The 26,155-nt window shown below is 37.2% G+C and overlaps 2 protein-coding genes across 17 annotated transcripts in view; one reads left to right on the top strand and one right to left on the bottom strand.

Moving 5' to 3' along the window:
- The window catches only part of APBB2 (amyloid beta precursor protein binding family B member 2), a 171,661-nt gene extending 167,001 nt beyond the window's left edge, over positions 1-4,660 (top strand). For 15 of the 16 annotated variants that reach the window (XM_017744428.1, XM_017744431.1, XM_017744429.1 and 12 more), the window contains one exon: positions 439-727. In XM_017744428.1, the coding sequence (XP_017599917.1) occupies positions 439-606 (168 nt within the window). In that variant the 3' untranslated portion in view covers positions 607-727. Of the gene's footprint in view, positions 1-438 lie in introns of all 16 variants that reach the window. The other variant, XM_017744427.1, reaches the window with a different exon arrangement.
- On the bottom strand, positions 4,426-26,155 carry NSUN7 (NOP2/Sun RNA methyltransferase family member 7). Its single transcript, XM_017744426.1, is given in 13 exon segments — positions 4,426-7,032; positions 7,035-7,767; positions 9,890-10,007; positions 13,272-13,389; positions 13,915-14,016; positions 14,563-14,706; positions 15,293-15,500; positions 17,077-17,260; positions 18,518-18,670; positions 19,842-19,972; positions 21,329-21,387; positions 21,929-22,288; positions 26,071-26,155. Coding segments are annotated over 12 exon segments (2,322 nt in total). The 5' UTR covers positions 22,242-22,288; positions 26,071-26,155; the 3' UTR covers positions 4,426-6,973.

Genomic DNA, 26,155 nt, shown 5'->3' with positions numbered 1-26,155 from the left:
AAGTGCCAGCTTAGTGAACAATGCCCCTTTAATAATTTTCTCTCCTAACCTCTGCAACAATCTATGTAAATTAGAAATCTTTTCTTTCACTAAACAAGTTATCTGATGCCAGAAAAACATTTTTCTTGGAGTTGTGTTATGAAATCCAGTGGCAATACAGTGAATATAACCCTTGTTCTAGAGTAGCTGAACCCAGAAAACTTACTTTTCAGTTTTCAAATGGGTATTTATATGATTTAATATCTGTTGTGTGCTAATGGACAGTTTTTGCCCAAACATTGACAGACCAATTTCCCATTTACTTCAGCCGAGCTTTTTGTCACAGCCAAAACAGAGGTTTGACTGTATTTAATGAGAAAATGCTAAAAGTGTATTTTAAATGGTCTGTGAAGTTATTTGATCCAGTAATGACTGCAGAATGGCTTTGTTTTGTTGCAGTTACGGTATCAGAAGTGCTTAGTAGCCAGACCTCCTTCACAGAAAGTTCGGCCGCCCCCACCTCCTGCAGACTCGGTGACCAGAAGAGTTACCACTAACGTAAAAAGAGGAGTCTTGTCTCTCATTGACACTTTGAAACAGAAACGTCCGGTCACTGAGATGCCATAGCTGTGTAAGAGAGAAGATTCTCCTAACGTTTGACTGAAGATAACAGGAGCCACACTACGGAAAATGAATGGACGATGTCTGACCTTCCATTTCAGTTGCTGATGCTTTCTCTTCAGAGAATTTACCCCTATCAAAACAATGTTAGACAAGCATGTTCTCTCATTCTTGCCACCATCGTGTGATACGAAAAGAAGCATGAATAATTTTTTTGCTGTCAGTGAGTTACATCATGGGCAATGGAAGGTCTGTTTGATTGTAAATACATGAACATTACGTAAACTCACCGAAAAAAGAATATGGCCACATCCCTCCCAGTGAACTCATGCTAAAGTCCTTGGAGTGAATGATGCCTGAGTTAGAAGTTTCACCTTCTTGAGCTGGATTTGTCACAAACCAATCCTAAATCCTACAGCACTTTGCTCTGTTTTCAACACTGGAATAGGTACCAAGTATTAGCTACCACTGAATTACTGTAGATTAAATACCAAGTTTTATTTTTTACAGAATTACACCTGTTAGTTTTGAATTGTTTGTCAGCATTGGTCTAGCAACTACTTTAACATCTTCCTGACATGCTTTTGAATCGTAGTGTCATTATGTCATCTTCTGGTTACACATTATGGTCTTACAGAAGAATTGTGTTTAAAACCAAACCAATGATGAAAAATCCAGAAGTGTTTTCAGTAATTGAGTTGCAGGATGATCCACTGAAGCTTTTCAGCTTTAAATATACAAATTCAACTACTGGCTGTTAAATTTATTCTCCTAAATCTATCATTAATTCATCAAAAATACTGTTTGTTTCACGGAGGGCTCAAACCAATCAGGAATAAGAAAGTAGTTAGTGATTTTATTGTCTTACAACTTTTATAGAGACTAAACTATTCCATACCTTTTCTATACAAGTGTTTGATGAAATGTTCAGTTCAGTGTCTGATTGCGTAATTCTCCCTTCCCCTCAGTTTGTTGCTGAATACTTAGCAGGCCAGAAGAAGAACAGTTAAATTTCTTGTTACTTACAAAATTTCATGAAATTTATTTTACTTTTAACCCTCTTGTAACAAAATCAGAAGAGAGTTGTTTTTTAACAGGATGGTGTTTCACTGAGCTAGTACAATTGGATTTCAATGCTTTTGCTCCAAAGACTTAATCTAATTGATTTTCTTTACACACCTGCAGACCCTCACAAATCAGCCCAGCCTTGCCCTTGAAATTGTACTTCAGGCTAATTTTGAAATGCAGTCATGCATCTTCAGTCTCTCCCTTTGTCATCTTCTGTCTAGACCTACAGATTGGTACAAATTCTGGAAATGGAACATTAAGTATGTTTAACTAGTGTTAAAAATGTTTTGCATCCATTTATAGCTAGGTTCCAAACTCTAAGTGTCTCCCAAGTCTCCAAATCTTGTCATACTCCAATGATAAAGGAGCATTGACAAAGTTCTTGTTACAATAACTCTTTTTTTTATTTTACTATGCAAGAGACTGTTATAAACAAACTATTTTCTTTTTTATTTCCTTGTTTGAAGAAATTAATGACCACACCTGGCAAAGTAACTTAGGAACACAACAGGAAAAGAATGATGATTCAAGAAATTTCTGCATTGAAAAATGCAGGAACATCATTACTAAACTTAGCGTGATGTATGAGCAAGTGTCAGGTAAAGGCTGGCTATGCAACTATTGTAATTAAATTTAGCTTTCTGCAATACCCTCTGAAGAGCTGATCCTCTCTGGATCTCAGATCTCTTCATGACCACGATTCTGCACCTCAGGCGCTGAAGCAACTCATTCCCCTCTCAAGGCTCACGCTCTTGCCACTTCCTTTGCACCTCTATTACTGGTACAGCTGGAGAAGCTGCTTATACTGAGTAGACAGGGAGAGCTGGAGGGGAGGGGATGCAAACAAACCCACCCCCTTTAGCAGTACCAGTGGTTTAACTGACCATGGAGCCAGATCACAAAGCATGGGGATGGCAGCTTGCATATAGCTTCTATAGTTTCCAATATTGATCCCAGTCACCTCTGTTAGGAGCAGCATACAAATTCACTTCCTATCAGAGAATCACAGAACTGTCTGGTTTGGAAGAGACCTTAAAGGTCGTCTAGTTCCAAACCCCTGTCAGGGGGGCACTTTTTGCTAGATGAAGTTGCCCATCCAACCTGGCCTCGTGCATTTCCAGGGATGACTGCTCTCAAACTGTGGTGGCTAACACCATACCCTTAGGTAGGATTGTGAAGTTAAGAGACAAAAGTTTCCTTGTTCATCATTGTGCTAGTGATTTACATTTTATTTTATTTTAAATTAAATATTTTGACAGTGTCTTTTTAAAGTTCCAGCTGACAATGTCATGATTTCGGATTGGCAACTGTTGTACAACAGTGAATTAATTTTAAACAGTATAATTAAATTTTGTAATTACATCTGCACAGTGCTGATTCTCCCCAAGAGAGATCCAGACTCTCTTTAACTAAACCAACACTTAGCAAACAGCAGTGTAAAGGTTCTACATCCGTGTTGTCAAGGCTAGGAACATCTGGTTAGCTTTCATTAGCAATGTGTGCAACTGCAGGCAGGGCTGAGGAGAAGACGGAAGGGTATTTGAAAAGCCGTATATCACTAGCCAGTGTATGTTTGAAGAGGTTTATGTCTGTTAACAAAATGCTGTTGATTTTGCAAATATTTAAGTAGTGTGCTTGATGATCTGACTATATGTGGCCTTTTTGCTTCAGTAGAGCTCCTTATTATCCAAACGATTTAATATGCACCCAAGTGTTTGCAGAATCAGAGCCTAATATTGCAAAGCCTATTATCTTTTGTTTAACAGTATATTCAGACACTCTTTTTACCATGGCCAAAAAAGTATGTATGGGGTGTGTGTGTGTTTGAGCAACTGCAACTGTTCTAGTTGATGTTATAGCAACCCTTCAGTTATCTATGCATTTTTTATAATACCTAGTGATTCTGTAGGCCGGCAGCCATGTTCACTATGCCTTGTATGTCTGATGCCATATTCTAACTTAACCTGTTAAATACAGCTTAAAATATTTTTATTTATTCTATTTTTACTGAAATATCTTGCATTATTATGTTTATGTATTGTCTTTATTGGATGTGCTCTTGTAACATTCTCCACTCTGTGTACTATAGGTTGCCTAAAAAAAGGCAGGCTTTGTAATTATTTGTAGTCACATTTTCATTGAAGTCTGTAGAAGAATCATGTAAAGCAAAGCTAGTATCTTCATTTTTTTCAATGCTAGTAGTAAGTTAGAGTAAGTATCATGTGTCAGTCAGTCATGCCATTAACACACTCCCTTGCTGAAGCAAGGAGATTTATCTTCACAGTCAATGACTAATAGATAAAAGCCTTTCTTTTGAAATCTGTAGTGCTGGCTGTAGGTTTTATTTAAGCCACTTACTGTTTCATTTAAAGGGGAGCAAGGAGATGTGGGAGTTGCAAGGCTACGGAGGCTATCTACAGGGCAGTTAACTGGGAATAACAAAAAGAGCATAGGAATGGCATAGAATCCATTCACAGTAAAACGAGGTTTAGTGATATACTTCCTGTGCAGAGTCACCTGTACCTACAGAAATATTATGCCCTTTAGTGGCAGAGGAACAAAAATTATGGAGTATCTAATAGCTTACACCAGTTCTCTGTCACTAAGAATTCTACATTTCTTAATTTTATTAAGCATTTCATGGATCATTTACCATGGAATCTAAAAGTGTTAGTACATCACCCATGGAAAAGAGAATGTTCTCATTTCAAGAGCCAGTATGGGCTCAGCATTTCAGCATTACCACTGAATGCATTACTCCTTTCTTGGGCATGTTAATTAACACATTGCCACAATGTGTGCTGTCCCGTCAGCCAATGCAGGTTTGATTTAACAGCAGTAAGAAACAAGGAAACACACCACTGTTTATTAGCAGAGCCCAGTCTTACATAAAAGTACCTGACTGACAATGGAAAGGACAATTTTCCCTGCTGTTGACCACTTCTCCACATTTAAGTGTAATCTGTTCTGAGAATAAATTTAGCTGCATAAAGTGATTGTCTCAACTGTTACTGCTCCATGAAACTGTGAAATTATTTTGTTCAAAATGGTGGTTGAGGGAAGGGAAAAACATACTGGTGGTTTAGAGGCAATAGCAGTACAATAAAGACTTTTGTATCTGAAAAGCTGAATCAACAGTTTCTAGTTGAAAATTACAAATAGACAACTGGATTACAGAAAAATAATTACGTAAGATACAGTTTTACTGTAAAAAGTCATTGAGTGTTATAGGCATCTACCTACAAGCCATCTGAAGTCAGTCCCAGATGTTGCCACCATATGATGTTCCCTGCCTACAAAGCAAGCTGCTGACCTGCAGTTGAAATACTCTCTCTCTGATATTCTTGGTAAGACATCAAGATTCTAACTGGTTTAACCTCCATACCGTGTCAAAAATGCAAATTTCTGAAAGCAAGATGAGGCCAGCTGTGGGACATCATGGCATATATTATATGTAAGTAGCCCAGAAATCCTGTTATTAGACACGTGTATGTTGTTTTACAAGTAATTTTAACTTTAATAATGAATGATACAGATCTCAATTAAAAAAAAAAAACTCTAACTGCAGAAGCTCTTAAGTTTATTTTAAGCATTTAACAACCATATTGGGAAAAAAAAAAATCTCCTTAGTGTCCAACATGCAGAATCTCTTCTCTCCTAAATGGTTTTGAAATACAATAAGAATTTCTTTTTTTCCACTTCTACACATGGCATGTGTACAGATCTAAATCTATCCTTACAAGTTTCTTCAGAAGTAAGAGCAGAATTCACCATGTCACTGGAAGGGGTAAGGAGCATGGATTGCTCACAGGGATATGCAGAAGGTGAGGGATGTCTGTGTAGGACAGCTGGCTCAGATTAAAATGCTAAAAGAAATTTTCACTGATTCAGTGAAGCAAGGATATTTATCTGATGAACAAGAGCCAGCTGTCTACACTGCTGGTGTAATATCATTTACATCCTTTCTTTAAAAGGTACTGCTGATCCAGTGACACTGACTGATGTGAGTGAAGAAAAAATAGAGATGTTACAACATTTTCTCTGGGTGGGTCTCAATGCAGACCCGTATGTCAAATCAGTTAAGTTCCAGACTACATTGGTCTACTCCTAGCAACACTCTTCCCAAGTATCTGAAATGGTTGCCTGGAGGAAAATTTCTCATCTGGGCCACAGCTACCTTTGCCTTTCTATATTGCTGTGCTCTCTCTATTTCATTTTCACAAGTTCCAAATACAAATCAGATTTGTTGTTAAAAGTATCTCTGTGCCTCCCTTTAGCCTCTCCTCAGATTGTAAGACAATCGTAGATATTTTACAGTTATTTTATTTTGTCTTTGCTAGCAAGAGGGAGCAGCTTAGAAGCCCACGGCTGTTTCCAAAGACAGTCAACTACTTTTTGTCCAGTCATTATTCAGCTGACTTGCAGTAACATTTATAAAAATGTTACTTTGACAGTAGCAGCTCTTTTCAACTAAGAACTGTTTATGTTAAGAAATTGATAAAAAGCAGTTATGAACCATGACAGTCTGATGTGACATTATGATGACAATTCAGTGTTTTTAGCATGAGAATGTTTTATCAATTTTTCACAGTTAATAATATTTCAATGAACACTTAAGTAGAAACCAAGAGAGCAAGTACTAGAAAGTCTATGCAGGGGCTTTAATGTACTTGGCCACTTTCCTGTACAAAAGTTCACATCTAGTTTTAGAAATAAAAGTGAGCTAACAGGCTTACTCTGCAAGGCTTATTTTCCATGCATCAGTCCTAAGTGGAAACTCACAAAAATGGTATCTAGCATTTGTAAAAAAAAAGCCACTTCAAAAAATTCAATCTCACTTTAAAAACATCAGTTTGAAACTGATTACTTGTACAGATTTAGATCATGGTGGGGGGTTGGGTGTATGATTTAACTTGTCACTTTAAAGTGTGTAGCTAGAGGCTGTAGTTTTTTGACCTCACTGCCCCCACCAGTCTACCAGCCTTAGGCAGCTGAGCTCCATTCACATTAAAGTGTGATTATTGGATTAAAAGTTACTATCTAACATGGATATTTCTACATAAATAGCCCATAATATATCTTTTCCCAAGGCCAGATTATCCTTGCATAAAAATATACTGTAATGTCAGAGTATTGATTAATATACAGGAATCTTTACCTTCTTTACAAAGGGAGGGCAGAGTCTGAAGGTTCATACAGTCAAGTTGGCTTGACCATTTTTGACCGGGGTAGTGGAAATATCCAACCACTGTGCTCCAGTCTGGCCATGAAAGCAATGGTAAGTTGATACCCTGGGTTTGTTTCCTTACAACCTTTCATATGGTGTTACCAGTGGAGGCAAGGTGATGGTTGGGGGCTTCAGTAAACCCTGTTCTGTTCTGCACATGCCTTTCGAGCAGGTGTCTGTCTCTTATACGCCTTGCCCAGAGGTGACAGATGAGATGTGTGCTCCAGCACTTTCCACGGGGCTGTGTGTGAATCAGGGTTCACAGATTTCTTCAGCTGAACACAGCTCTCTGTTTGGGGCACATTTTTTTGCTGTATGTTACTGACTGCTTTAGGCACAGATATGTTACTGACTGCTTTTGTTTGGTGCACGTTTTTTTGTTGTATGTTACTGACTACTTTTTTCTGGTGCACATTCTTCTGTGATATGTTACTGACTACTTTTTTTCGGTGTGCAGTCTTCTGTGGTGTGTTACTAACTGCTTTTTTTCGGTGCACAGTCCTCTGTGGTGTGTTACTGGCTGCTTTTTTTCGCTTTTCTTGTATGCTACTGGCTGCTTTTGTGTGGCACACATGTTTTTCTTGTATGTTACTGGCTGCTTTTTTTCGGCACACGCACACATGCTTTTCTTGTATCTTACTGGCTGCTTTAGACACAGAAACTTCAGCCTTAACATTAGCTCCAGTTTGGCGGTGAAGGAGCTTTGCAGCTTTTGGCTTACTGTCACTAGCAGTAACCTTACGTCGACGTCGTTTTACTTTCTGCTTTTTCACCTCTTCTTTTGGTTTTTCTTCAACAATGCCATCTAGTAGTCCTTTTGCTGCAGCAGAAGCCAAAATGTCTTTAGCAGACACCTTTTTAGAAGTATTTTTCTGAAAATTATAAAGGAAACAACAACAAATCTAAGCCACAATACAGAGCTCCTCAGAATTTACTCCATGAGAAAAAGACAACAGAATCTAGCATAAGGACTTAAGTCACATGTGATAAATGCTAACCAAACTATTTATTCACAAAATTAAGAACTTGACTTGTGTAAAGAGGTACTGGAGCATTTGCTCTTCAGAGACTTTCTTCTCTAGTGATCCAAAGAGGGGAAACTCAATTCTGGGCTCTGTAGTGTGTGTCTGACTTGTGTTTAAAACCAGCTGGTCACCAAACCCCACACAGCTGCTCACTCCCTCCCCCACCAGCAGGATCAGGGAAAGAACTGGAAGAGTAAAGCCAGGGAACTGCTGGTTTAAGATAAAGACAGTGGTTCCTTGGGAAGACAAGTGCCATATCTGCAAACATCCCCCTTCCTCCTCCTTCCCCCCACTTTATACAGTGAGCATGATGTCACGTGCTCTGGAATATCCCTTTGGTTGGTTCTGGTCACCTGTCCTGGCTGTGTCTCCTCCCAGCCTCCCACATACCCCCAGTTCCCTCACTGGTGTGGCTGCATGAAAAGCAGAAAAGGCCTTGGCTCTGTGTAAGCCCTGCTCAGCAGTAACAAAAACATCTCTGTGTTGTCAACCCTGTGTTCAGCACAAATCCAAAACACAGGGCCCACACCAGTGACTGTGAGGAAAATTAACTCTACCCCAGCCAAAAGCAGCACACTCCCACACTGACCTGCTCTGTAATGTGTCTGTAAGAACATACATATCCATTACATGTGTGTGTATCAGAAACAGTTACTAAAATACAGAAATACCAGTAACATTAAACATGAATAATTTTTACAGTAATGAAAGTTCTTGCTCATAATACATAAGTAAGGAACTCCCAAACTAGGAACCAGGTCAACATCTAAGTATATAAAGAGAAACAATTGGAAAGAAACTATTTACAACTAGCTAAGAAGAAGGTTTCTGTAAACAAGGAATTTCAGTTTAAATTATAAGTACATGTTTTCTACTTTGTGGAAAATGTTCATTTCCTGAATCACCTAAAAACTGGCCATTGGAGGAATTGCTTTGTATTATTTATTATATATTATTATTTATTATATTTACTATATTCTTTGAATTAGAATTTGACCCAAAAAAATTACTCGAATTAACAACCTGCAACAAAAGTGTTTGTTTCTCTGGAGAGAGACAATATGGTAGAGAGATGCACATAGCATGATTAACTAAAACTCAGACCAAGTTAAAAATATTTACTATTGTAAAGAAGAGGTCAATAATAGGTAACTTGAAAGGCGTTTCATATGTAATTCTCTTACTCTTAATAAAATCTTCAAACTTCCCCCAAGAGGCAACCTTTTTCCAAGCACTTTAATCACAGTATGACAGAAAATGGTACAAAAAACCAAACAAGATCTCCTATCTTTAATTTGCAATGAAATTCTAATTAGTTCATCCCCACACCCTTTCTCTTTTGGTGGAATAAATCCATGCTTTTCTCAGAGACAAGAAGAAGATGTTGATACTCAGAGATGCAAACTAGCCCTTTAAGGCCTTTCCTCAGGAATCGTGCCAAGACTTTTCCGTTTACTCAGCAAAAGCCCCCTGCCTTTCAAGCCAGATTTGCATATGCCTTAGTTTGGGAAGGAAACATATTCATACATATTTTATTCAAATTACAATAGCGTCACCCATAGGGATTAAGATTTCATCTGCTTGGATACTGGAAAATCTTGGTAATTTATATAACAAATACATTTACTAGACACACCATTTATCATGAATCTAATCAAGCTGTGTATTTCATTCCAAAGTGTGATAATAGCAATATATTTCCTCTAGATGTTCCTGGCACTAACTTGGATCAAGGGCCTGCTCTGATCATGAACAGCTCCAGAAAAACAGGCACACCTTGTAAAGCTGTGCTCAGCATAAAACTCCAGTAGCAGCACATTTCAACTGCTCACCTGTCCTTTGGTTTTAAGGCAACTAAAGAGCAGCCACGAATTTTATTTCGAACATTCCATTTCATTTATTCTTTTGTGGAAAATTGCAGTACTCATCTTCTGTAAAGTGATTTTAAATGGTTATTTTCCTAGCTTACCTCTCTCTGTAGAACAGCTAGAAAACAACCACTGGAAATTTCTGATGGCTCCATTTTGAAAAACATTTCAGTGGAAGCCTCTGAATTGAAGCAAGTAGAAAAAACAGAAGGAATAAGCCTGTAAAAAAGAAATGGAAGACCAGAAAATAGTATCTAAGAATATAAAAGGAAATAAGCAAGGATACATTAGAAAAATGTAATTAGAAGTAATTTTCAAATTATGTTTTTCAATAACATAGCTTTATCTTAATTTTTAAAAACTGCAATTCAAGAAAGGCATGAGAATTCCTCTTTTTAGAATTAATTGGGTTTTTTCCATTTTTTTCAATAATTCCTTTTTTTTTCCCCAAGTTATTAAGTAAATTAATTACCAGATAATAAATACGTATTAAGACAATGAAAAATTATGTTCTTTCTCAGGTGTGCAATTACTGAGTTATCAAGTTGTCCATGAAGTTGGGGAATTATCTGAAAACACTAAGCAGCTTGCAGAAATTGTAGAGGTGTTGACTTTGAGTTATATATGCTCATAATAAAAAATATATCTATGTAAGCTAAAAGTCTTAGGTTACCAAACTTTGCTATTTGTTATAATTGAGTGCTGTTTCTCCAATTTTACAGTTTTGCAGTGCATCAGTAGGGAGGGAAGAACTAGCTTCTTCTCCTGTTCTTGTATTCCAGGAATGTTTGGTTGTTACAAAGCAGTCTCAAGGACTTGGCTCACAAGACTGGCAAACTAGTACTAAGCTGTCTCAGTACAGAAAAACACTATCAAAATGTCCTTTTGGAATTATAACCCCCTCCTCTTCACTAAGGACTGTAAGATAGAGTCCGACTCCTTAGTGCTCTACTAACCCTCTAGCGACAGAGCTTTATTCAAAGATGGTTACAGAGAAAGGTATTCAATATTTGAAAGCAATATCCTGATTTGGCTGGCTAGTTCATTTTTAATGGGAAGTATGCAAAATTGGTTTTTTACAAGTTCTCACCACAATCTGGATTTTTTTTCTATGTCCCTTGGAACCTGATAAAACAGGCTACAAGGCTTACATCCTCCTTGCATTACTAAATAAAACTTATGTCTTACGACACAGATTTTTGATTTTAGATCAGCTTATTCAAGGCAAAAAAACCTCAGTGGTAATCATTTATTGATGTATATAAGTTACTGTTCACCTTCAATGACCCTGAAAAATGATGCAGAAGTTAATTCAAATTTGATAGGCCAAAGAGAAATGCATGAGTGGTTTAGACTCCTCTCTATACACACCTGTTTGCCATGTGTACCCTTACTTTAGGTAAAGCTGTTGCTATAAACCGCCATATCCTGAAGGGAAGCTCAGCTTAGCCAGTACGTACATGTTTGAAATCACCCTTAAAACTGCACAGCCCTAAGACCAGCTGTGTGACCCCAAAACTCCAACAGAACCTTATTTCATTCAGCACCACTTCCGTCCTGCAGAGTAATTCAGAACACATTTGTTGTAAGAGTTTCCTGAAAGCCCTCAATTTTCTTGGAAAAGGGAATTAATATTCAGTATTTCAGATCTTTGATGATCATACAAGAAGTTTTATTATGATTTGTCTCTCAAAGACACTACTGTGAACATGAGGGCTAGTAACTCTGCAACAGCCTTTCATTCTATAGTGCACTGTTCTAGGCAAATAAGTTCTCTAATTAATTCTAAGGAAAGTGTAAAAGGAATTTTTTTAAGTAGTACATGCATCTTAAATGGCTTGAGCTTTCATCCTAAGCGTAATTACTCTATAAATTTTATTTATGGTGTTCTATTAGTGCTCTGTTCATGCTGGTTTATTGTATGCATCTTCATTGTAGCAAGGACTATGATGAAACATACAAGACACCGCATGACAGTGAAGGAGGAACTGAATCTGAAATTTTCATTTATGAAGCTCAATCAATCTTCAGTCACAAATTTGCTCAGGTCTGAAAAAATCCTAATGGAATGTTACTGTCCTTTTCTTACCATCCAAGATTGCCTTTTTGAAAGTGTAAGTATGCTTTGGTGGTTTGACAAGATTCATGATGCTTCTGCAAAACAGTGAACAGATTTTGGTTTGGCTTTTTGGGGATGGGAGGTGCAAGGGGCAATTTTTTATAAAATAATTAAAGCTCCAAGAACTTTATTTTTTAAATAAAAATTCTTTCATATGTTATGAATTTACATATAATTTGTGTTCAACTAATTTGGAGACCATTACATTCCAAGGTCCCCCAAGTTCTCCCCACAGAGTAATAGCTGCACAGAGGTCAAGACAGACTCCAGAAATTTTCATATTCTGAAGGAAAACACAAGCAAGAGTCCATAAATGCTTTTGGTCCAGCACACCATCATTGGCAAGAGATATCCTGATTTTATCCCACTTAGTGTAAAAAAAATCGAGCAGGCTGCTATTTTCTATCAATGAATTTCAAGAAATATGCACTTTGTGCACTTCGTCTTATGAATAACATAAAACTTTTAAACATTCTTTGGACTGGCCAAAATTAATGTTTACCATTTTAATCATGCCAAATTTAATTGGATATCTTGAGTCACAGTACCTGTCCCTTTGATAGCCAGGCTATTAACATCATCTAAGGTAATATAAAATCTAAAAATTGAGTATGATTTTCCTGTGCTTTTTACAACATAAACTCTTTTAAACCTCCATCCTGTAATCCACTATTGTATCTATGTGCAATTGAGTGCCAAGTGTTTGTATTTATCTAGTGTGACTGAAAGGAAAATCCAGAAAACACCCATCAGTCTTTTAACAATTCCTCTGGCTGACAGGGGTGACAGCTAACAGGTTATAACTGCATATGAAGTATACAGCATACATACTTTTTTCATATATATTTGTATTTGCCATGATTGCACAGGATGATCTCTTACTGTGACCTGTCCTTCCCAGAAGTCATTCATCTGAATAGTGATGAGCAATCCTTCAGCAAGGGTTCTTGTTCTTCTGTATTATTTCTACAATTTAAGATTTAATTTCTTTTTCCTTTAAAATTGATCATTCTACATCAGAAGCTGCGAGCATGCTAGCAAGTTACCTGACTTCTAGTCTCCATTTTATTTTAAACTAGTTTCATTCTCTGAATACTGATACAACAATAGCAATAGCTCTAACTGAAGAATGTTATTTCCAACCAGTGATGCTTTCCCCCATTTTATTTTCAGATGGACAAAAATATTAGATGAAAAAGTCAATAGAATACTGCTAAGTACTCTCATAAACAGAAAGAATGCATGACAGGCAGCAAAAGCTATTTTAATTTCATGCAGGATACGTATCAGTCTAGGATAAGAATTATGCTACAATTTAAAGTCATACTTTAATTTTTTCATGGATAAAACTACTCATTCTGTACCTATATCGTCGTGCTTTATCTCCCTCCACTCCAGATTCCAGTGCTTTTTTCACTACTAGTTCATTTTCTTCTGGATAAACTGAACAAGTGCAGTAAACAATAGCTTGTACTTTGTTAACTACAAAACAAAAACAGAAAAAAATTTTTACTCTTCAGATTCTTCATACAGAGAGTGGTTTGGTAAGGATTGAAAGCATCATAAAAATTATGTCACTTTTACCAGTAAAAATATCTTCCCGATCTCTAGTGTTCATAAATAATTAAAATATTTTCAAATATTTGCAGATTTCAACACAAAGTCAAAGCTGTCTCCAGTCTTTTCACACAGCTACCAAAGGAGAGGAAAAAAGTGGCAGCATGCAGATGGAGTCAGACTACATTTGCAGAATTTCCAAAGCAGAGTATGACTAAGCTATAAGCCAGTTCTCTACACAATACTGAAGAATGCTGTATTAATGTCTGGTGGATACTAGGACACTGAAAAACCTTCATGGAGGAAATCATTATTCAGGGGGTTTGGTTACATGCTTATTGTTAATTAATAGAGTAATCAGTGTATTTTTAACTATATTAAAACTGGTGATAGTACAGTGGAATTGATAGTGCAAAGTCTTCCCAGAAATTGGGGAACTAGCACACTTACATTTCAGTGCATGAATCAACTCGTTAAGCTCCCTCTCAGCAAGAATACTGAGTTTATCCTCAGACACAAATCCCTGGAAAAGGTCTTGTAGCAATCCTGCATCTAAAAGCAGAGAGTAGTAAATTTAGTCTTCCAACTTGTATTAATGTCTGAAAATTCAGTTGTTTGCAGAAGCAGACCTGGTTGTTACTGGTGCAGTGGGAAGGTAGGTTTTACAAATTAGAATACCAAGGAGTGCCTGATTTATTTGCTTTACTTCTTTACCTGTAATTCATGGTGCCTCTTATTTGCTTCTAGTTAATGAAAATTGTACAGTGAAAGGACTTACACAAACAGTCAAGGAATGTAATCAAATGGAAAATTATATACATGTTGGTATCTTGAAATAAATTTTTGCCTATGATCCTTTTACTTAAAAAAAAGTTATACACACTCTGCTCCCCAGAATAACCCTCAAACTTACATACTATCAACCTGAAGCAGTCACAGAATTATGCAAGTTAATATATATGTTCTATAGTAATTAAAATAAGGAAGGTTTTTTTAATAAAATTACACCATTTACTGGAGCACCTACACTGTCTAGACCACAATACTTGAATCTATTTCTACCAGAAAGCATGAGCTAGATATTGCATCAAAAGTTACCTCTGTTCTCACTTAAAATAAACTCCATTGGATTGCCAACACCCAGTCCAGAGCATTGTGGTAGCAGCAAAATAACTTTTGCCTTTTCAAGTCTTCGGTCTGTTGGTTCAAGCTCAGTAAAGTCTTCATGTAACAACTGAATATCTGAAAAACAGGAAAAACTCAACAGTTATAGGCTGCAAGCAAGCCTGCCTACACGTGATACAGGTGAAGAGACTCTGGTATTACACTGAATTCGACAGAGCTAGAGCCTGCTAGATTCAGATCATCCAATGTATGGCCTATGGATTTCAAACAGATTGAAGGGCTGCATCTTCCACTGAAAAGACAAATGGAGTTGCAGTCTTACTGCATTCTGTCCTGATTGTGTCCTCCAGGTAAACTGGACAAGTGCATGTGTTTTGGATTAACACTTTCAGACAACTGGAAATCAGACTTAAAGCAACAGCCCAAACACCAAAAGTTCCCAGCTACCAGTTACACCAACTGCTACTTCAATGGAAAAATTCACCGACATTTCAGGAGCTTGCATCTATGATATAGTTAGACTGCAATTGATATGACTGTAGCTGAAGAGCTATCAGCCCACTTTGTGAGAAAAAAGTTGTTACTGCCATCCCCAAGTTTCCAGAGGGGATCTCTGAATTCTGATAGAATTAGTCCATATTTACAGATATCACAAACACTTGTATTACAATACTTTTTGCATACCGACTGTTTTAGCACCTACTTTCACATCCCATATGACTGAAACTGTTCCTCAGTTCTTCTCTTGCTGAAGATTTCACACCACAAACAAAAATTGTGGACATGCTGTGATTTGTCAGCACTGACATATGGGCAATGGTCAGATGGGAACCTACATGAGCCGCTATAATGTCACCACCTTCACTCAACAGCGCCTGTGCGGAGTGTACAGCGAGGCTGCGAGACTTATCCTACAAAACAATGACACAAAAATTAAGTATGACCAACTATTTTGGTTTCTTTGAATGCCAACCTTCTTTCCAAATTAGGAAAGTATTTCATTGTTTTCACAGCAAATGGGAAAGAAGGGAGGAAAAAAACTCATCAGGGCTATCTACAAATACAGAATTAAATTAATTACAAAACCAAGCTGTCACTCAATAAATTTAAATAACTTAATTCTAAATAAGACATAAAAAAGCATAATATCTGTAGGTGAAAAGAAAGTACATATCATCACCATAAGGAGGAACTCCTAGCAACAGCCTGTTCCAGAAAAGACAAAAAGGCCACAATTCAGGCAGAATTCATCCTCTGAGGCAGTTTAACAGAGAAATGCAAAACTGTTCACATAGCTCTTGGTGAAAATTACAGGAGAAATGTCACCCTTGTAGATCAAAGATCAAGATTCTGCTGAATTTGAACAACAGAGAGGCAGATTGGAATGCAGAAAACACAGGGACCACTCCACAAGAGTAAATGCTCTTGTACCACTGGTGATTAAGAGAAAACTTTATCAAATTACTTAAAAAGGAGTGAAGAAACTGACCACAGATACCAGGTCTTGCACCAAATTTTACAAACTGATGATAAATGGAAAGGGAAAAAAAAACAAGTGCTAAGCCTTCAAGTTCATATCATTGTCTATGTACACACAGCATTCAAGCACCACCCTACCCCACCATAGAGATGGAGGTTTTGATGGTGTTATTTACTTATTTTGAATACTTTTAAGTAGTAATACTCAGAATTTGTTCCTATTACCTATGGGGCTCTCATGTATAGTTCTTTTCTCTATGTATTCTATTTTAAAAATCTACATACTGAAATGTATTGAATATTGAATCCCTTTTTAAGTTGTGCAATACATTTTGAGGGTAAAGTTTGCAGACAATGCCAAGCATCTAGTGAAAATGCTGGCTGAAATATTTCTGCTAGGCACTCAAGAATCATCAGACAGTTCAGATAATTCGTGGTTGTGCTGTTGCATGGTTACTGCAAACCACCACTCTGCAAAAGAAACCTCCCACCAAACTTCACTGGGGAGTCTAATGATGGCAAGTCAGGAAAAAGACTAGTGGGAGATATGGAGATCTAGGAACCACATGGCACAAAATACAAAGAAGTGTGATCATTCCATCATAAACATGCATTCAAAGAGGAAGAAATATTACAGTATCATATCACTATCTACTAACTGGGGGAAAGCATATGGAGTTATACTGAAATTTTCCTCACATTTTCAGAAGTGACACTGCCTCTTTTGACCACTTTTTATATGTAGTTCAACAGCTCTAAGATTAAATTTAAAACATTCTACTAACTTAATTGTAGCTATCAATTATAAGCATTGACATTTGTATGCTAAATTAAGTAAGTGGATCAGTTTGTAACCTTCTAATTACTACAAATGTCCAAAACCTTATTAGAGTTTGTTGCTGCCTGACTGGTTTAATAGAATCATCACACAATACACAACCTCTTTCTAATGCAAAGCAATTACTTCAATTTGTAGATCATCTGACTAAAGGCTGAACATCAACTCACCTGCAGTAAGAGTTTGCAATCTGCAAAAAGATCTAAATTAAGCAGTTCTTCTCTAAGAGAGGAAGGAAAAACCAATACATCGTGGCAATGTTGGTCCACAGCAAACGTGTAATGGTCAAAGTCTGACACAGATTCAACCTTTGTGAGTCCCTTCATCTCCAAATCTTTGATAACATCTTCAAGGCTGTTAACATACAACTCTGACCATTAAATATACAAGAGTTACTTAAGCAACATAGTTCACAACGATTATATGAATTTTTTACTTCTGTTAGTGTGTGTGTATACATATGTATACATATATAGGTATAAAATGCCGTATTGTCTAATGCAGGAGGGAAACTTATTCTACACTAGGCATGTAAATTCTAGTTTGAAACAATTAAGTTAATAAGTCTGATAAAATAAATTAAGAAAGAGATATGTGTCTCCAGAGGATGATTCAAAGCATCAAAACAGAAATGTCCATGTGCTCAAGAGACACTGTAGTAAATTTACTGCTGGAATGTTTTAGTTCTTTCAATTGCTTTCAATCTAGCCCAACTCACCAATAATTTTAATGGCTGATAACTGAAAGAATCCTTGTGTAAACGTAATGAAGGCATAACTGCTGAGGTTAGCAATTCAAATATCATAAAAATTTAAAGGTATATACAGCAAGAGATGTTTGTTGAAATGCTGTTTCAGACAGCACCATAAGTTTATACAGTACATTAAACATGGGATGAATGCAGCAGCTTTTATTTCAGTCTTATTTAAGGGTTCCAAAGTCACAACCGAAATAAAATACATTATCCTGATGAGCCTATAACCTAAGCACTGAACACTGGTCCAAGACAAGAGTAGTAAAACAAAATTCTTGAAAACATTATAAAATGGATTACCTGTCTATAACAGGACAATCTGGTATGGTTCATGTATCAGTTAGTACAGAACTGGGAACAAGTATAAATATACAAATATAGTAGCTTCCAGAATATAGGGATTTTTAAAAGTGTATTTTAATTTCAAGTTTATACTATCCTAACTGAACAAACAGCAGGTTTAAGTATTGTGTCTTAACACCCTTTGCCAATATTATGGTTTACATTAATATACCCACTTTTAACGGCATTTTCTCCTCTTTTTGGCACCAGGTTAACTCACCTACTTTTTTTCCTAACTTTATTTCCTCATTTATTTGGTGAAAGACCCACGCAAGCAACAGAATAGTAAGAAGAACTGTTTCACGACCTTTTTACAGTGTGTAAATACCACTACTGCAATATATAAAAACTACAAAAAAATATAACACAATAGCACTAGACTAAGCAGAATTTCCTGTAAGCACTTTAAATTACTGGTAATAGTATAACCTGGAAATTCTAAAACAAGTATGTAGCAAATTATATCACTTAATGTGTAAAAACATCAATATCAGATGATACTTTAAAGACCTTACCTGATTTTAAATGTGTTTATCCAAACACAGACAGGTAAAGCAGAGGCCCTTTGTTCCTGCTTCCATATGGTTTCTGGTACAAAGTATTCAATTGAAAGAGCATCATGTTTGATGCGACATCGTGCTAGTGCAGCTGCCAATTTGGTTCTATAACTATAAAAACATAGTCACAAGTTTAATAAGTTTTATAAATGTTTTCATCAGCTATTAGCATGCAATATTTCTGTTACAATACCATCTTGCTCAGAAACCAAATCCAAAAGGGACACCTCATTCTGCAAGCTGCAACAGGAAACAGAGTTACAGAACATTTTCTACCCCACACAACAGTAGATGCAAGGTGGTAGTCAATAGCTAAGATTATTTTATTTAAAAGCAGGTGGGACTGGAATTAGGACTGGTGACTCTCAAATACATCCATTTTCCCAGACAGCTAAAAAAAAATCTCAGTATGTTTTGGAACTGCAATGTATGGAATACAACCATAAGATTCATTTGCATGTTTAAAAATGTAAATACATACATGTGCAGAATGAGCATTTCATGACAGCTGATCTCTAAACATGTACAGAAACAATACAATTATGATGGCAACCAGGAATCACTTATATTATTATTACATGAAAATGTCAGAGAAAGTATTTCCAGTGTTTTCTTCCCACAAGCTTCATGCACACTCCTGATATATGATAATTCAAAGTAAATAAATATTCCTGGTGAACTACTTCAGGTATATTACTTACTGGCCTCCAGAAATACCTTGCACTTAAGAGATTCATGAACTTTTGGGGCCATTCTAAATCCAGAAGCTACACAATTTTGTCTAATAAATGCCTTTTGAGTTCATCAACTGACTGATGGAAGAAATAATAAATATTAAAATGTTTATTTTATGTATTCTGGGTTTTTGTTCTAATTATTTAAAATAATAAATATTTAACAAAGTTTCATAGTAGAAGTGCTGCTAAACAGACAGATGTTATTCCATTCCATGACCTCTTGAATGTATTACACTTGCATTTATGAATATTTACTGAATATTTAATTTCTTTGCTAGAACTGTATAAAAAAAGTTTTGACAATGACAAGTAAGATAAGACGCCTGAAAAATAATCCACAATATAAGGATGGTTTCTTACCTGTATTTTTCATAAATATGAAAGTTTGCCTCCAAACTAGGCCCTCATCAAAAAAAAAAAAAAAAAAGCCCACAAAATTTTAGGATGAAAGACATGTTTAATAATTACTTTTAAAAGGCACTGATAATACAAATCTTCATTTTTGCTAATATATATCAACAAAAAATAGCTCTTTGCACATATACCTGTATAAATATTGTCCTACTTCCTGAACTTCTGCTACAAGTTCATCTTCATCAAAAATCTTTCGTTCTTGAAACTTTCGGTCTTGTAGGTCATAAAGCATCACAACAAGCAAGCTGGTTAACTCATCTGGCTGCAGAGAAAAGCAACTGGATGGAGAAAGTGACCCAAAGCATGCCTTACTTCTGCAAAAAGATCCATATCAAACAGCAGTCTCCCATGTAAAAGGCATTAAAAACCCTTAAATGCTTACTTGTAAGAATAGGAAAGTAATTCCTTTTGGAGAGTTAATAAAACACTTCTTTAAAAAATATTTTTTTAAAAACTCAAATACACAACTTGTAAATTATTTAGATTATCAAAATTAAAAACATTCTCCATGCACACAGATAAAATACTGTATCTTAACTTCTAATGTTATCAGAATTGAAACTTTGAAATTATTTTCTCTTCATTAAGTAGTTTGTTAAATAGGTAAGCTCACAAAAACTTCTTGTCTATCAATTCCTCTCTTGTGGGATTCTTCCATATGTAGCAACCAATATACTCGATTATAATAACCCTTCTGCTTTTGGGATATATACAAAATCTCCTTTCTCTGTCTAAATGTTTAAACCAGGGAGCATCTCCTGCTTAAGGACAATAATTACTGCACTTCAGTTACTACTGTCTACTTCTTTACAATAAATTCTTACAGTTATTATGCCTTCTAAAATTCTCACCTTCTCACAAATATGACCAAAATTAGTTAGAAAACTCAAGTTATTAGGGAAATACCACCAAACACAAAATGTTAGCATGAAAGTCTTGCTTCCTTGCAAAAATAAGGCAAAGATAAATGTGTTAGATCATTTGCTTGCTCACATCAACCTCCACAACCAGTATCAGCTCAAGTTTATCTTGCAATTTTCAAAGGCATCAAACAAGACTGGAAGGAACAGCAGAATATTCTGCCAGCTCTAGAATTTCTTTCCATGTCAAAGCAGGAAAACATGTTGAGAGAGTAAACTGGATCAGTTTTTGCTAGTACAGTATTTGTATACAGTACCATTTGCCCAGGAAATGAAACACGGGGTCAATGCATTTTTTTGTCTGATGGGGTTCACTCCATGTTTTCCAGCTCCCAAGGACAGGAAGGAAACATTTTTTTTCCCTGCTCACAAGGGGACACAGCTGGGAAGGAAAGCACATGGACATGGACAATATCACTGAGCAAGTACTACACTGCAGTAAAAGTTCATGGGTCGCTCTCCCACCTTGTCTTTGAAGGTTTGACTCCCAGCAATAAGGTGCAACAGAATCTCACAACGTACTTTGGAGATGGATGCTTTAGACAACTATGTAAAAAGGTCAGCAATATTTCAGTCTAAGGTGGTCATGTAGTTCAAAACAACAAAGGTTGTTTTGAAGAACGTTGTAGAATCCTCAGAAAATACACTAATTACATCAACACAGAAAATAAAAATTCCTCACAAAAATGTTCACTTACTATTGAGTAGCATGGGTAAGCACTACTATCTAACAAGATTTGTTCAAGAAGATCTTGATCTGTAAAAAAGAGAAAATGTTGACAACTTATGCCACTATCTACAAGATTCTATGGAAGTAAATCTTTTAAGTCACTGAATTGTAATTTTAAACATCATGAAAATTGAGGGCAAATTCAATCACCAACATAGCAACTCTATGTAATTCATTTACATGAAAAATAGTAGGGTTTGATTTCACAATTGCTAATAACACTTAGCTATATTTAAAGATTTGAGGGATATGAGTAGTCTAGTAAATGCAAATGTTCATCCATAATTAGGATCCAAAAAGAACCACTGAGATGAGCTCCGCTGGTCAGAGCAGGGTGCTAATAACACCAAGGATGTGGCTTCAATCCCCTTATGGGCCATTCTTGATAATCGTTGTAGGTGCCTTCCAATTCAGAATATTCTATGAATCTGTGATGCTGTAATAACCTGCAGTTTAACAAAAATTTCCCCAGATCTCTGCTGTCAGGTAGACACTGAACATTTGTTTTTCCATGTTTTCTCTGCTGCATCCTTTCTGTTGGCCATTCTTGGGCAAGTTTTGTACTTACATTTTAGAGCATTGAAAGCCAGTTCATAAGATACACGCCTGGAATGCTCATCTTTAAAAGCCATCATGGGAGATTCTGAGTTATTGCCATACTGCACAAGCATTCTATCCTTACTCTTTTCAGTATGAATGCCTTGAAAAATCTTAGCTGCATTTATGTATATGGAGTCAGGATAGCCATTCTTCTCAATGTGAGTCACTGTTCTTTTTTCAGCAGATCTTTTTTCAGCTGGAATTTTCATTTCACTCAAGTCTGAAGTACGATTTACAACAACCTCATGTGAAGACACCAATTTACTTTCAGAATCTGGCATTGTTCCAGTTGCTGACTGTGTAAGTGTAAGTCACAATCCTGCTGCCTCTGCAAAAAACAAAGTTTGTATTGAATCATGAAATTTTCTTTCACTAAAATACACTTTTCCCTTCTTTCTAGGGTTTTCAATAGAATTTATTTTCTTTTTCAGGCTCTAATCTTGCAAATATGTATATATGTGTATCATCTATACTTCTATATATCTATCATCTTATATGTCATAGAGAAGTATTTATAAGAGTTTTCTTACATTATTTGTTTTCACCGATGCACATGCAAAGACTGGTTACTTGTTTCAAAGAGGCCAGTCCTTTACAATCATTGGTCCTTTATACACAGAGATCTGATCCTCTGTGTCTAATAAGAAACATTACTATTGCAGACAGAATAGTATCTCTTACTAGGAATTCTCCTTTAATAAAAAAGACACTGAAATTTCAAAGCAGACATCATGTCTTCCCAAGAAGAACCATCTTGAAAAGAGTTGCAATGAATTCCAAATGTTTGTCCGCTAAACTGCATATGTGTTCTTAAAAGTGGAGAACAGACATCACCTAAATGTTAATGTATTTAACATATTACCTAAAGAGCATAATTTTAAATGCAGGAAATCCATTCTGACAGTCTCTTGAGGTATTATCCCACTCTCCACAAGCCCATGTGCATTTCTTAAATTTTCTACAAATCTTACATAAACAGTAAAATAAAAATTACCTTCCCCAAAGGTAACACGAAAAAGTCCCAGTGTTAGTTGCATGCAAAAATATGCTGAAGTTCCACATAAAATGTACCTAAGGTATTGGATTTACCCTACTTGCTCTGGTTGTTATAACATGCATTTATGATAATGCCTGGAGATGCAGAAGTCAGATTAAACCTTCAGAAGTGGGTGAAGCCAGAACAAATTTAAACACAGAATAATGATAAAAAAAAGAAAATCAAACTAGTCTTCCTGACTGGGGAAGAGTAATACAAGAGAACTACGAGTAATTTAGCAGCTATAGAACAAAAAGCCAGGCATGGATCTAGGCATTGCTGCCAAAGAGTCCTGGAGTCTAAAAATCAAAAGAAGAAGTAATTTAGTTCAGTACAACAATTCTCAAGCTTTTTTTCCCCCTGCAATCCCCAACATCACTACGGATAAAATACACACCTCTTCTCCCCAGTTCAGACATACTTGCTCAGAATCCTTTTCTCCTCTCTCCTTTCCTGCCCCCCATCACAAAAAAACATAGTGGCAATGGAGGATGGCAGCACACAGGGTTGGAGGGGCAAAGGGGGGAACACAAACTTTTGCTTCTCCAGCAGGCAGCCATTAAAGGCTCCATGCTGAGCCAGTATTCCCCCATTCAAACTCCCTTTCCCAAACATAGGTGACACTCAGCCCACCTCCCCCCTCTCCAAGACCAGCACAAGTCAGTGTCTGACCAGCCCAGCATGCTGCAGACAATGGACTAGTGTGGTTTCCTGAATTCTGGCAACTCATCTGGAGGAGACCACATCTCATTCCCCTTCCCCAGGATTTGCTCTCCAAAACTGGGAACTGCTAACCCTGTAGAAGCAACTTTTACTGTTGCTTTATAGCATCAGACAAATAGTTTCTTCTTGCAGGAGTTAAGCTCCAGCATCCCTATTGTTACATGCAGCAGTGATGGATCCATGGAGCAAACATAAATTTATTTTATGAAGCCATATTGAAACAGAACAAGCAGTGCTATTAAAAGAAAGCACTATTCTTCACTAGAATTAAGCACCAGATCACCCAAACCAAATTGAAACACTTGTGCTTAGAAAGGAAAAAAAGCATAAATGCTTTCATGATCTTTTACACTAATTTGACCAGCAAACGTATGTATGATTTCACAGAATCATGGACACCATCTCAGGGACCTGAAACTCAAACCTCTTCTCCAGGTAAATGCAAATATTTCATTTTAGAATATGTAGCAAGTGAACTATGTCTGTAGTGTAAGGATTTTGTAGATTTTTAGAGTTCCCAATTACTCTTTGTGACTTCTTTGCCAAAGCCGTTTTTGCTGAGCCACAAGACACACTGCTATTAGGATGATTTGATGAATGTACTTTCCCCAAAGATAAATGCCATCCTAATAAAGATGAGATGCCAGTGTTCTGCCCTGTGCAGACACACTGCATGCTCACAGCACTGCAAATCACAGTCTGAATTACTGAACGCTGTGCCAAGCAGAGGACACCAAGCTGGATTAATACAAAGCTCAGCTGGGAAAAAGAGCTTCCCAGACAAGAGAGAAAGGATCCTGCCTTTGTGGATCTCAAGCAGATTACTCAGTTGACAGGGAAAAAAAACCACTCAAGGTCCCAAGGAAGCCATCATTCTCCTAAAACTGGATGGCCTTCACAGTTCAGGTTGGACTATACTACTTTACAGCCAGGCAGTGTGAGGTAGGAGGCCTGAAGGCACTCACATTTTTTCCCAACTTTTTTTTTCAAAGATTGAGGGGAGCTCTCAGCTGCTCTGGTAGGCTCTGTATTTGAAGTGTTCAACACATCTACAACTAAAACCACAGGAAATTCACTGGAAAGGCACCTGAAGAGAACTTGGGTGAGAGAGAACAAAGACTTTCTTCTCATGTTCTGGGGGAAGCTCTTGAACAAGACATTTTAGTTAACCTTTGTCTCACTCCCTAAACCATTTGGAGAAAAGTAACACATCAGGTATGTGTCATGTACCTTCATGGGATGCCCACCAAACAGAACTGTCTTAAGACTGGAAGGTTTAAGTTTGTAGAACAATTTTAATCGTTGCTTCCCAACACCAGAGATACACTACCCTTTTAGCCAGTATGCCTGCCGATGGAACTGAACAAAAATTTTATTTATTTATTCAAATGTTCTTAAAGTGAAATTGTCCACAGACGGTATTGTTCTGCAATAATGAACAGCACTAGACAAATACAGTACTTGTGGCACACAATCCCTACGAATAAGAAATAAATAATGTTTCCACTTTACACATAGCTTCATTTAAAGCGGAAGTTAACTACTGTATCAGTTAGTTTGAAGGATGTCTCCAGCTTTGACTTAATAAACCCAAGCAGATAGAATTATGGCATTTATTCACTGCACAGCGTAGCAAGTGATTTACACACAGACCGCCCCATAAAAATCACGAATTCCTTTGTTTATATACCAATAAATGTATTTTTCCCATTTCCTCAGTTATCACCTTTTTCATTAGCATCTACAAATAAGGAAAAGAGATAAACAACAAACAGCCCCACAGCACTTGTGTTGTATCAGGTACAGAAGGCAACCTGACCACCCAGTTCTGATTCACATCAACAGGCACTCCATGAGAAGTGGGTATGTGAGCATGGACGTGGCCCCTCGCACACCAACAGACAGTAAAGCCTTGACAGCCGTAGATACACGGCAGTTCTGGTCTCGCTAACTCTGTGGGTACACATGACGGCATCTGCTTCCTAACATCGGTGCGACTGTCGGACACTGAGCTTCCAAGCCTCTGCTGTCCCCAGCTCAGCCAGCCAAGCTGGAGGGCACCAGAGACTGGTGAGAGTCAGGAAAACAAGTCAGCCACGAGACCATTCGCCTACTGCGCTTTATTTATGAGAAAGAGCTGAAGTCGACTCACAGGAAAGGCATACAAGGGGTGGGGAACCAATAAAAACCAAAAACAAACAAAAAAGCTGCTTCTTTGTATAAACAGGCAAAGCGTTCGTTCATTGTAACACTGCAGTGAAAGGCCCTGAAACACAACCAGTTCCCCAAAGCCGCGTGGTAGCGGGCAGCGCAACTGCCCTTCGCCTGGGCAGGGGCCGCGGGACTCGTACCTGGCCCGGCTCCTGCGGCTCCCTCGGGGCGCTACGGGCGGGGCTGCGGGTACCATCCCCGGGCCCGTGCCGGGCAGGGGTCGCC

The sequence above is a fragment of the Corvus brachyrhynchos genome, unplaced genomic scaffold (assembly GCF_000691975.1).
Source record: "Corvus brachyrhynchos isolate BGI_N302 unplaced genomic scaffold, ASM69197v1 scaffold17, whole genome shotgun sequence".
Taxonomy (NCBI): domain Eukaryota; kingdom Metazoa; phylum Chordata; class Aves; order Passeriformes; family Corvidae; genus Corvus; species Corvus brachyrhynchos.
Note: the sequence above shows the minus strand (reverse complement) of the source record. Positions and strands in the feature narration are given on the sequence as shown.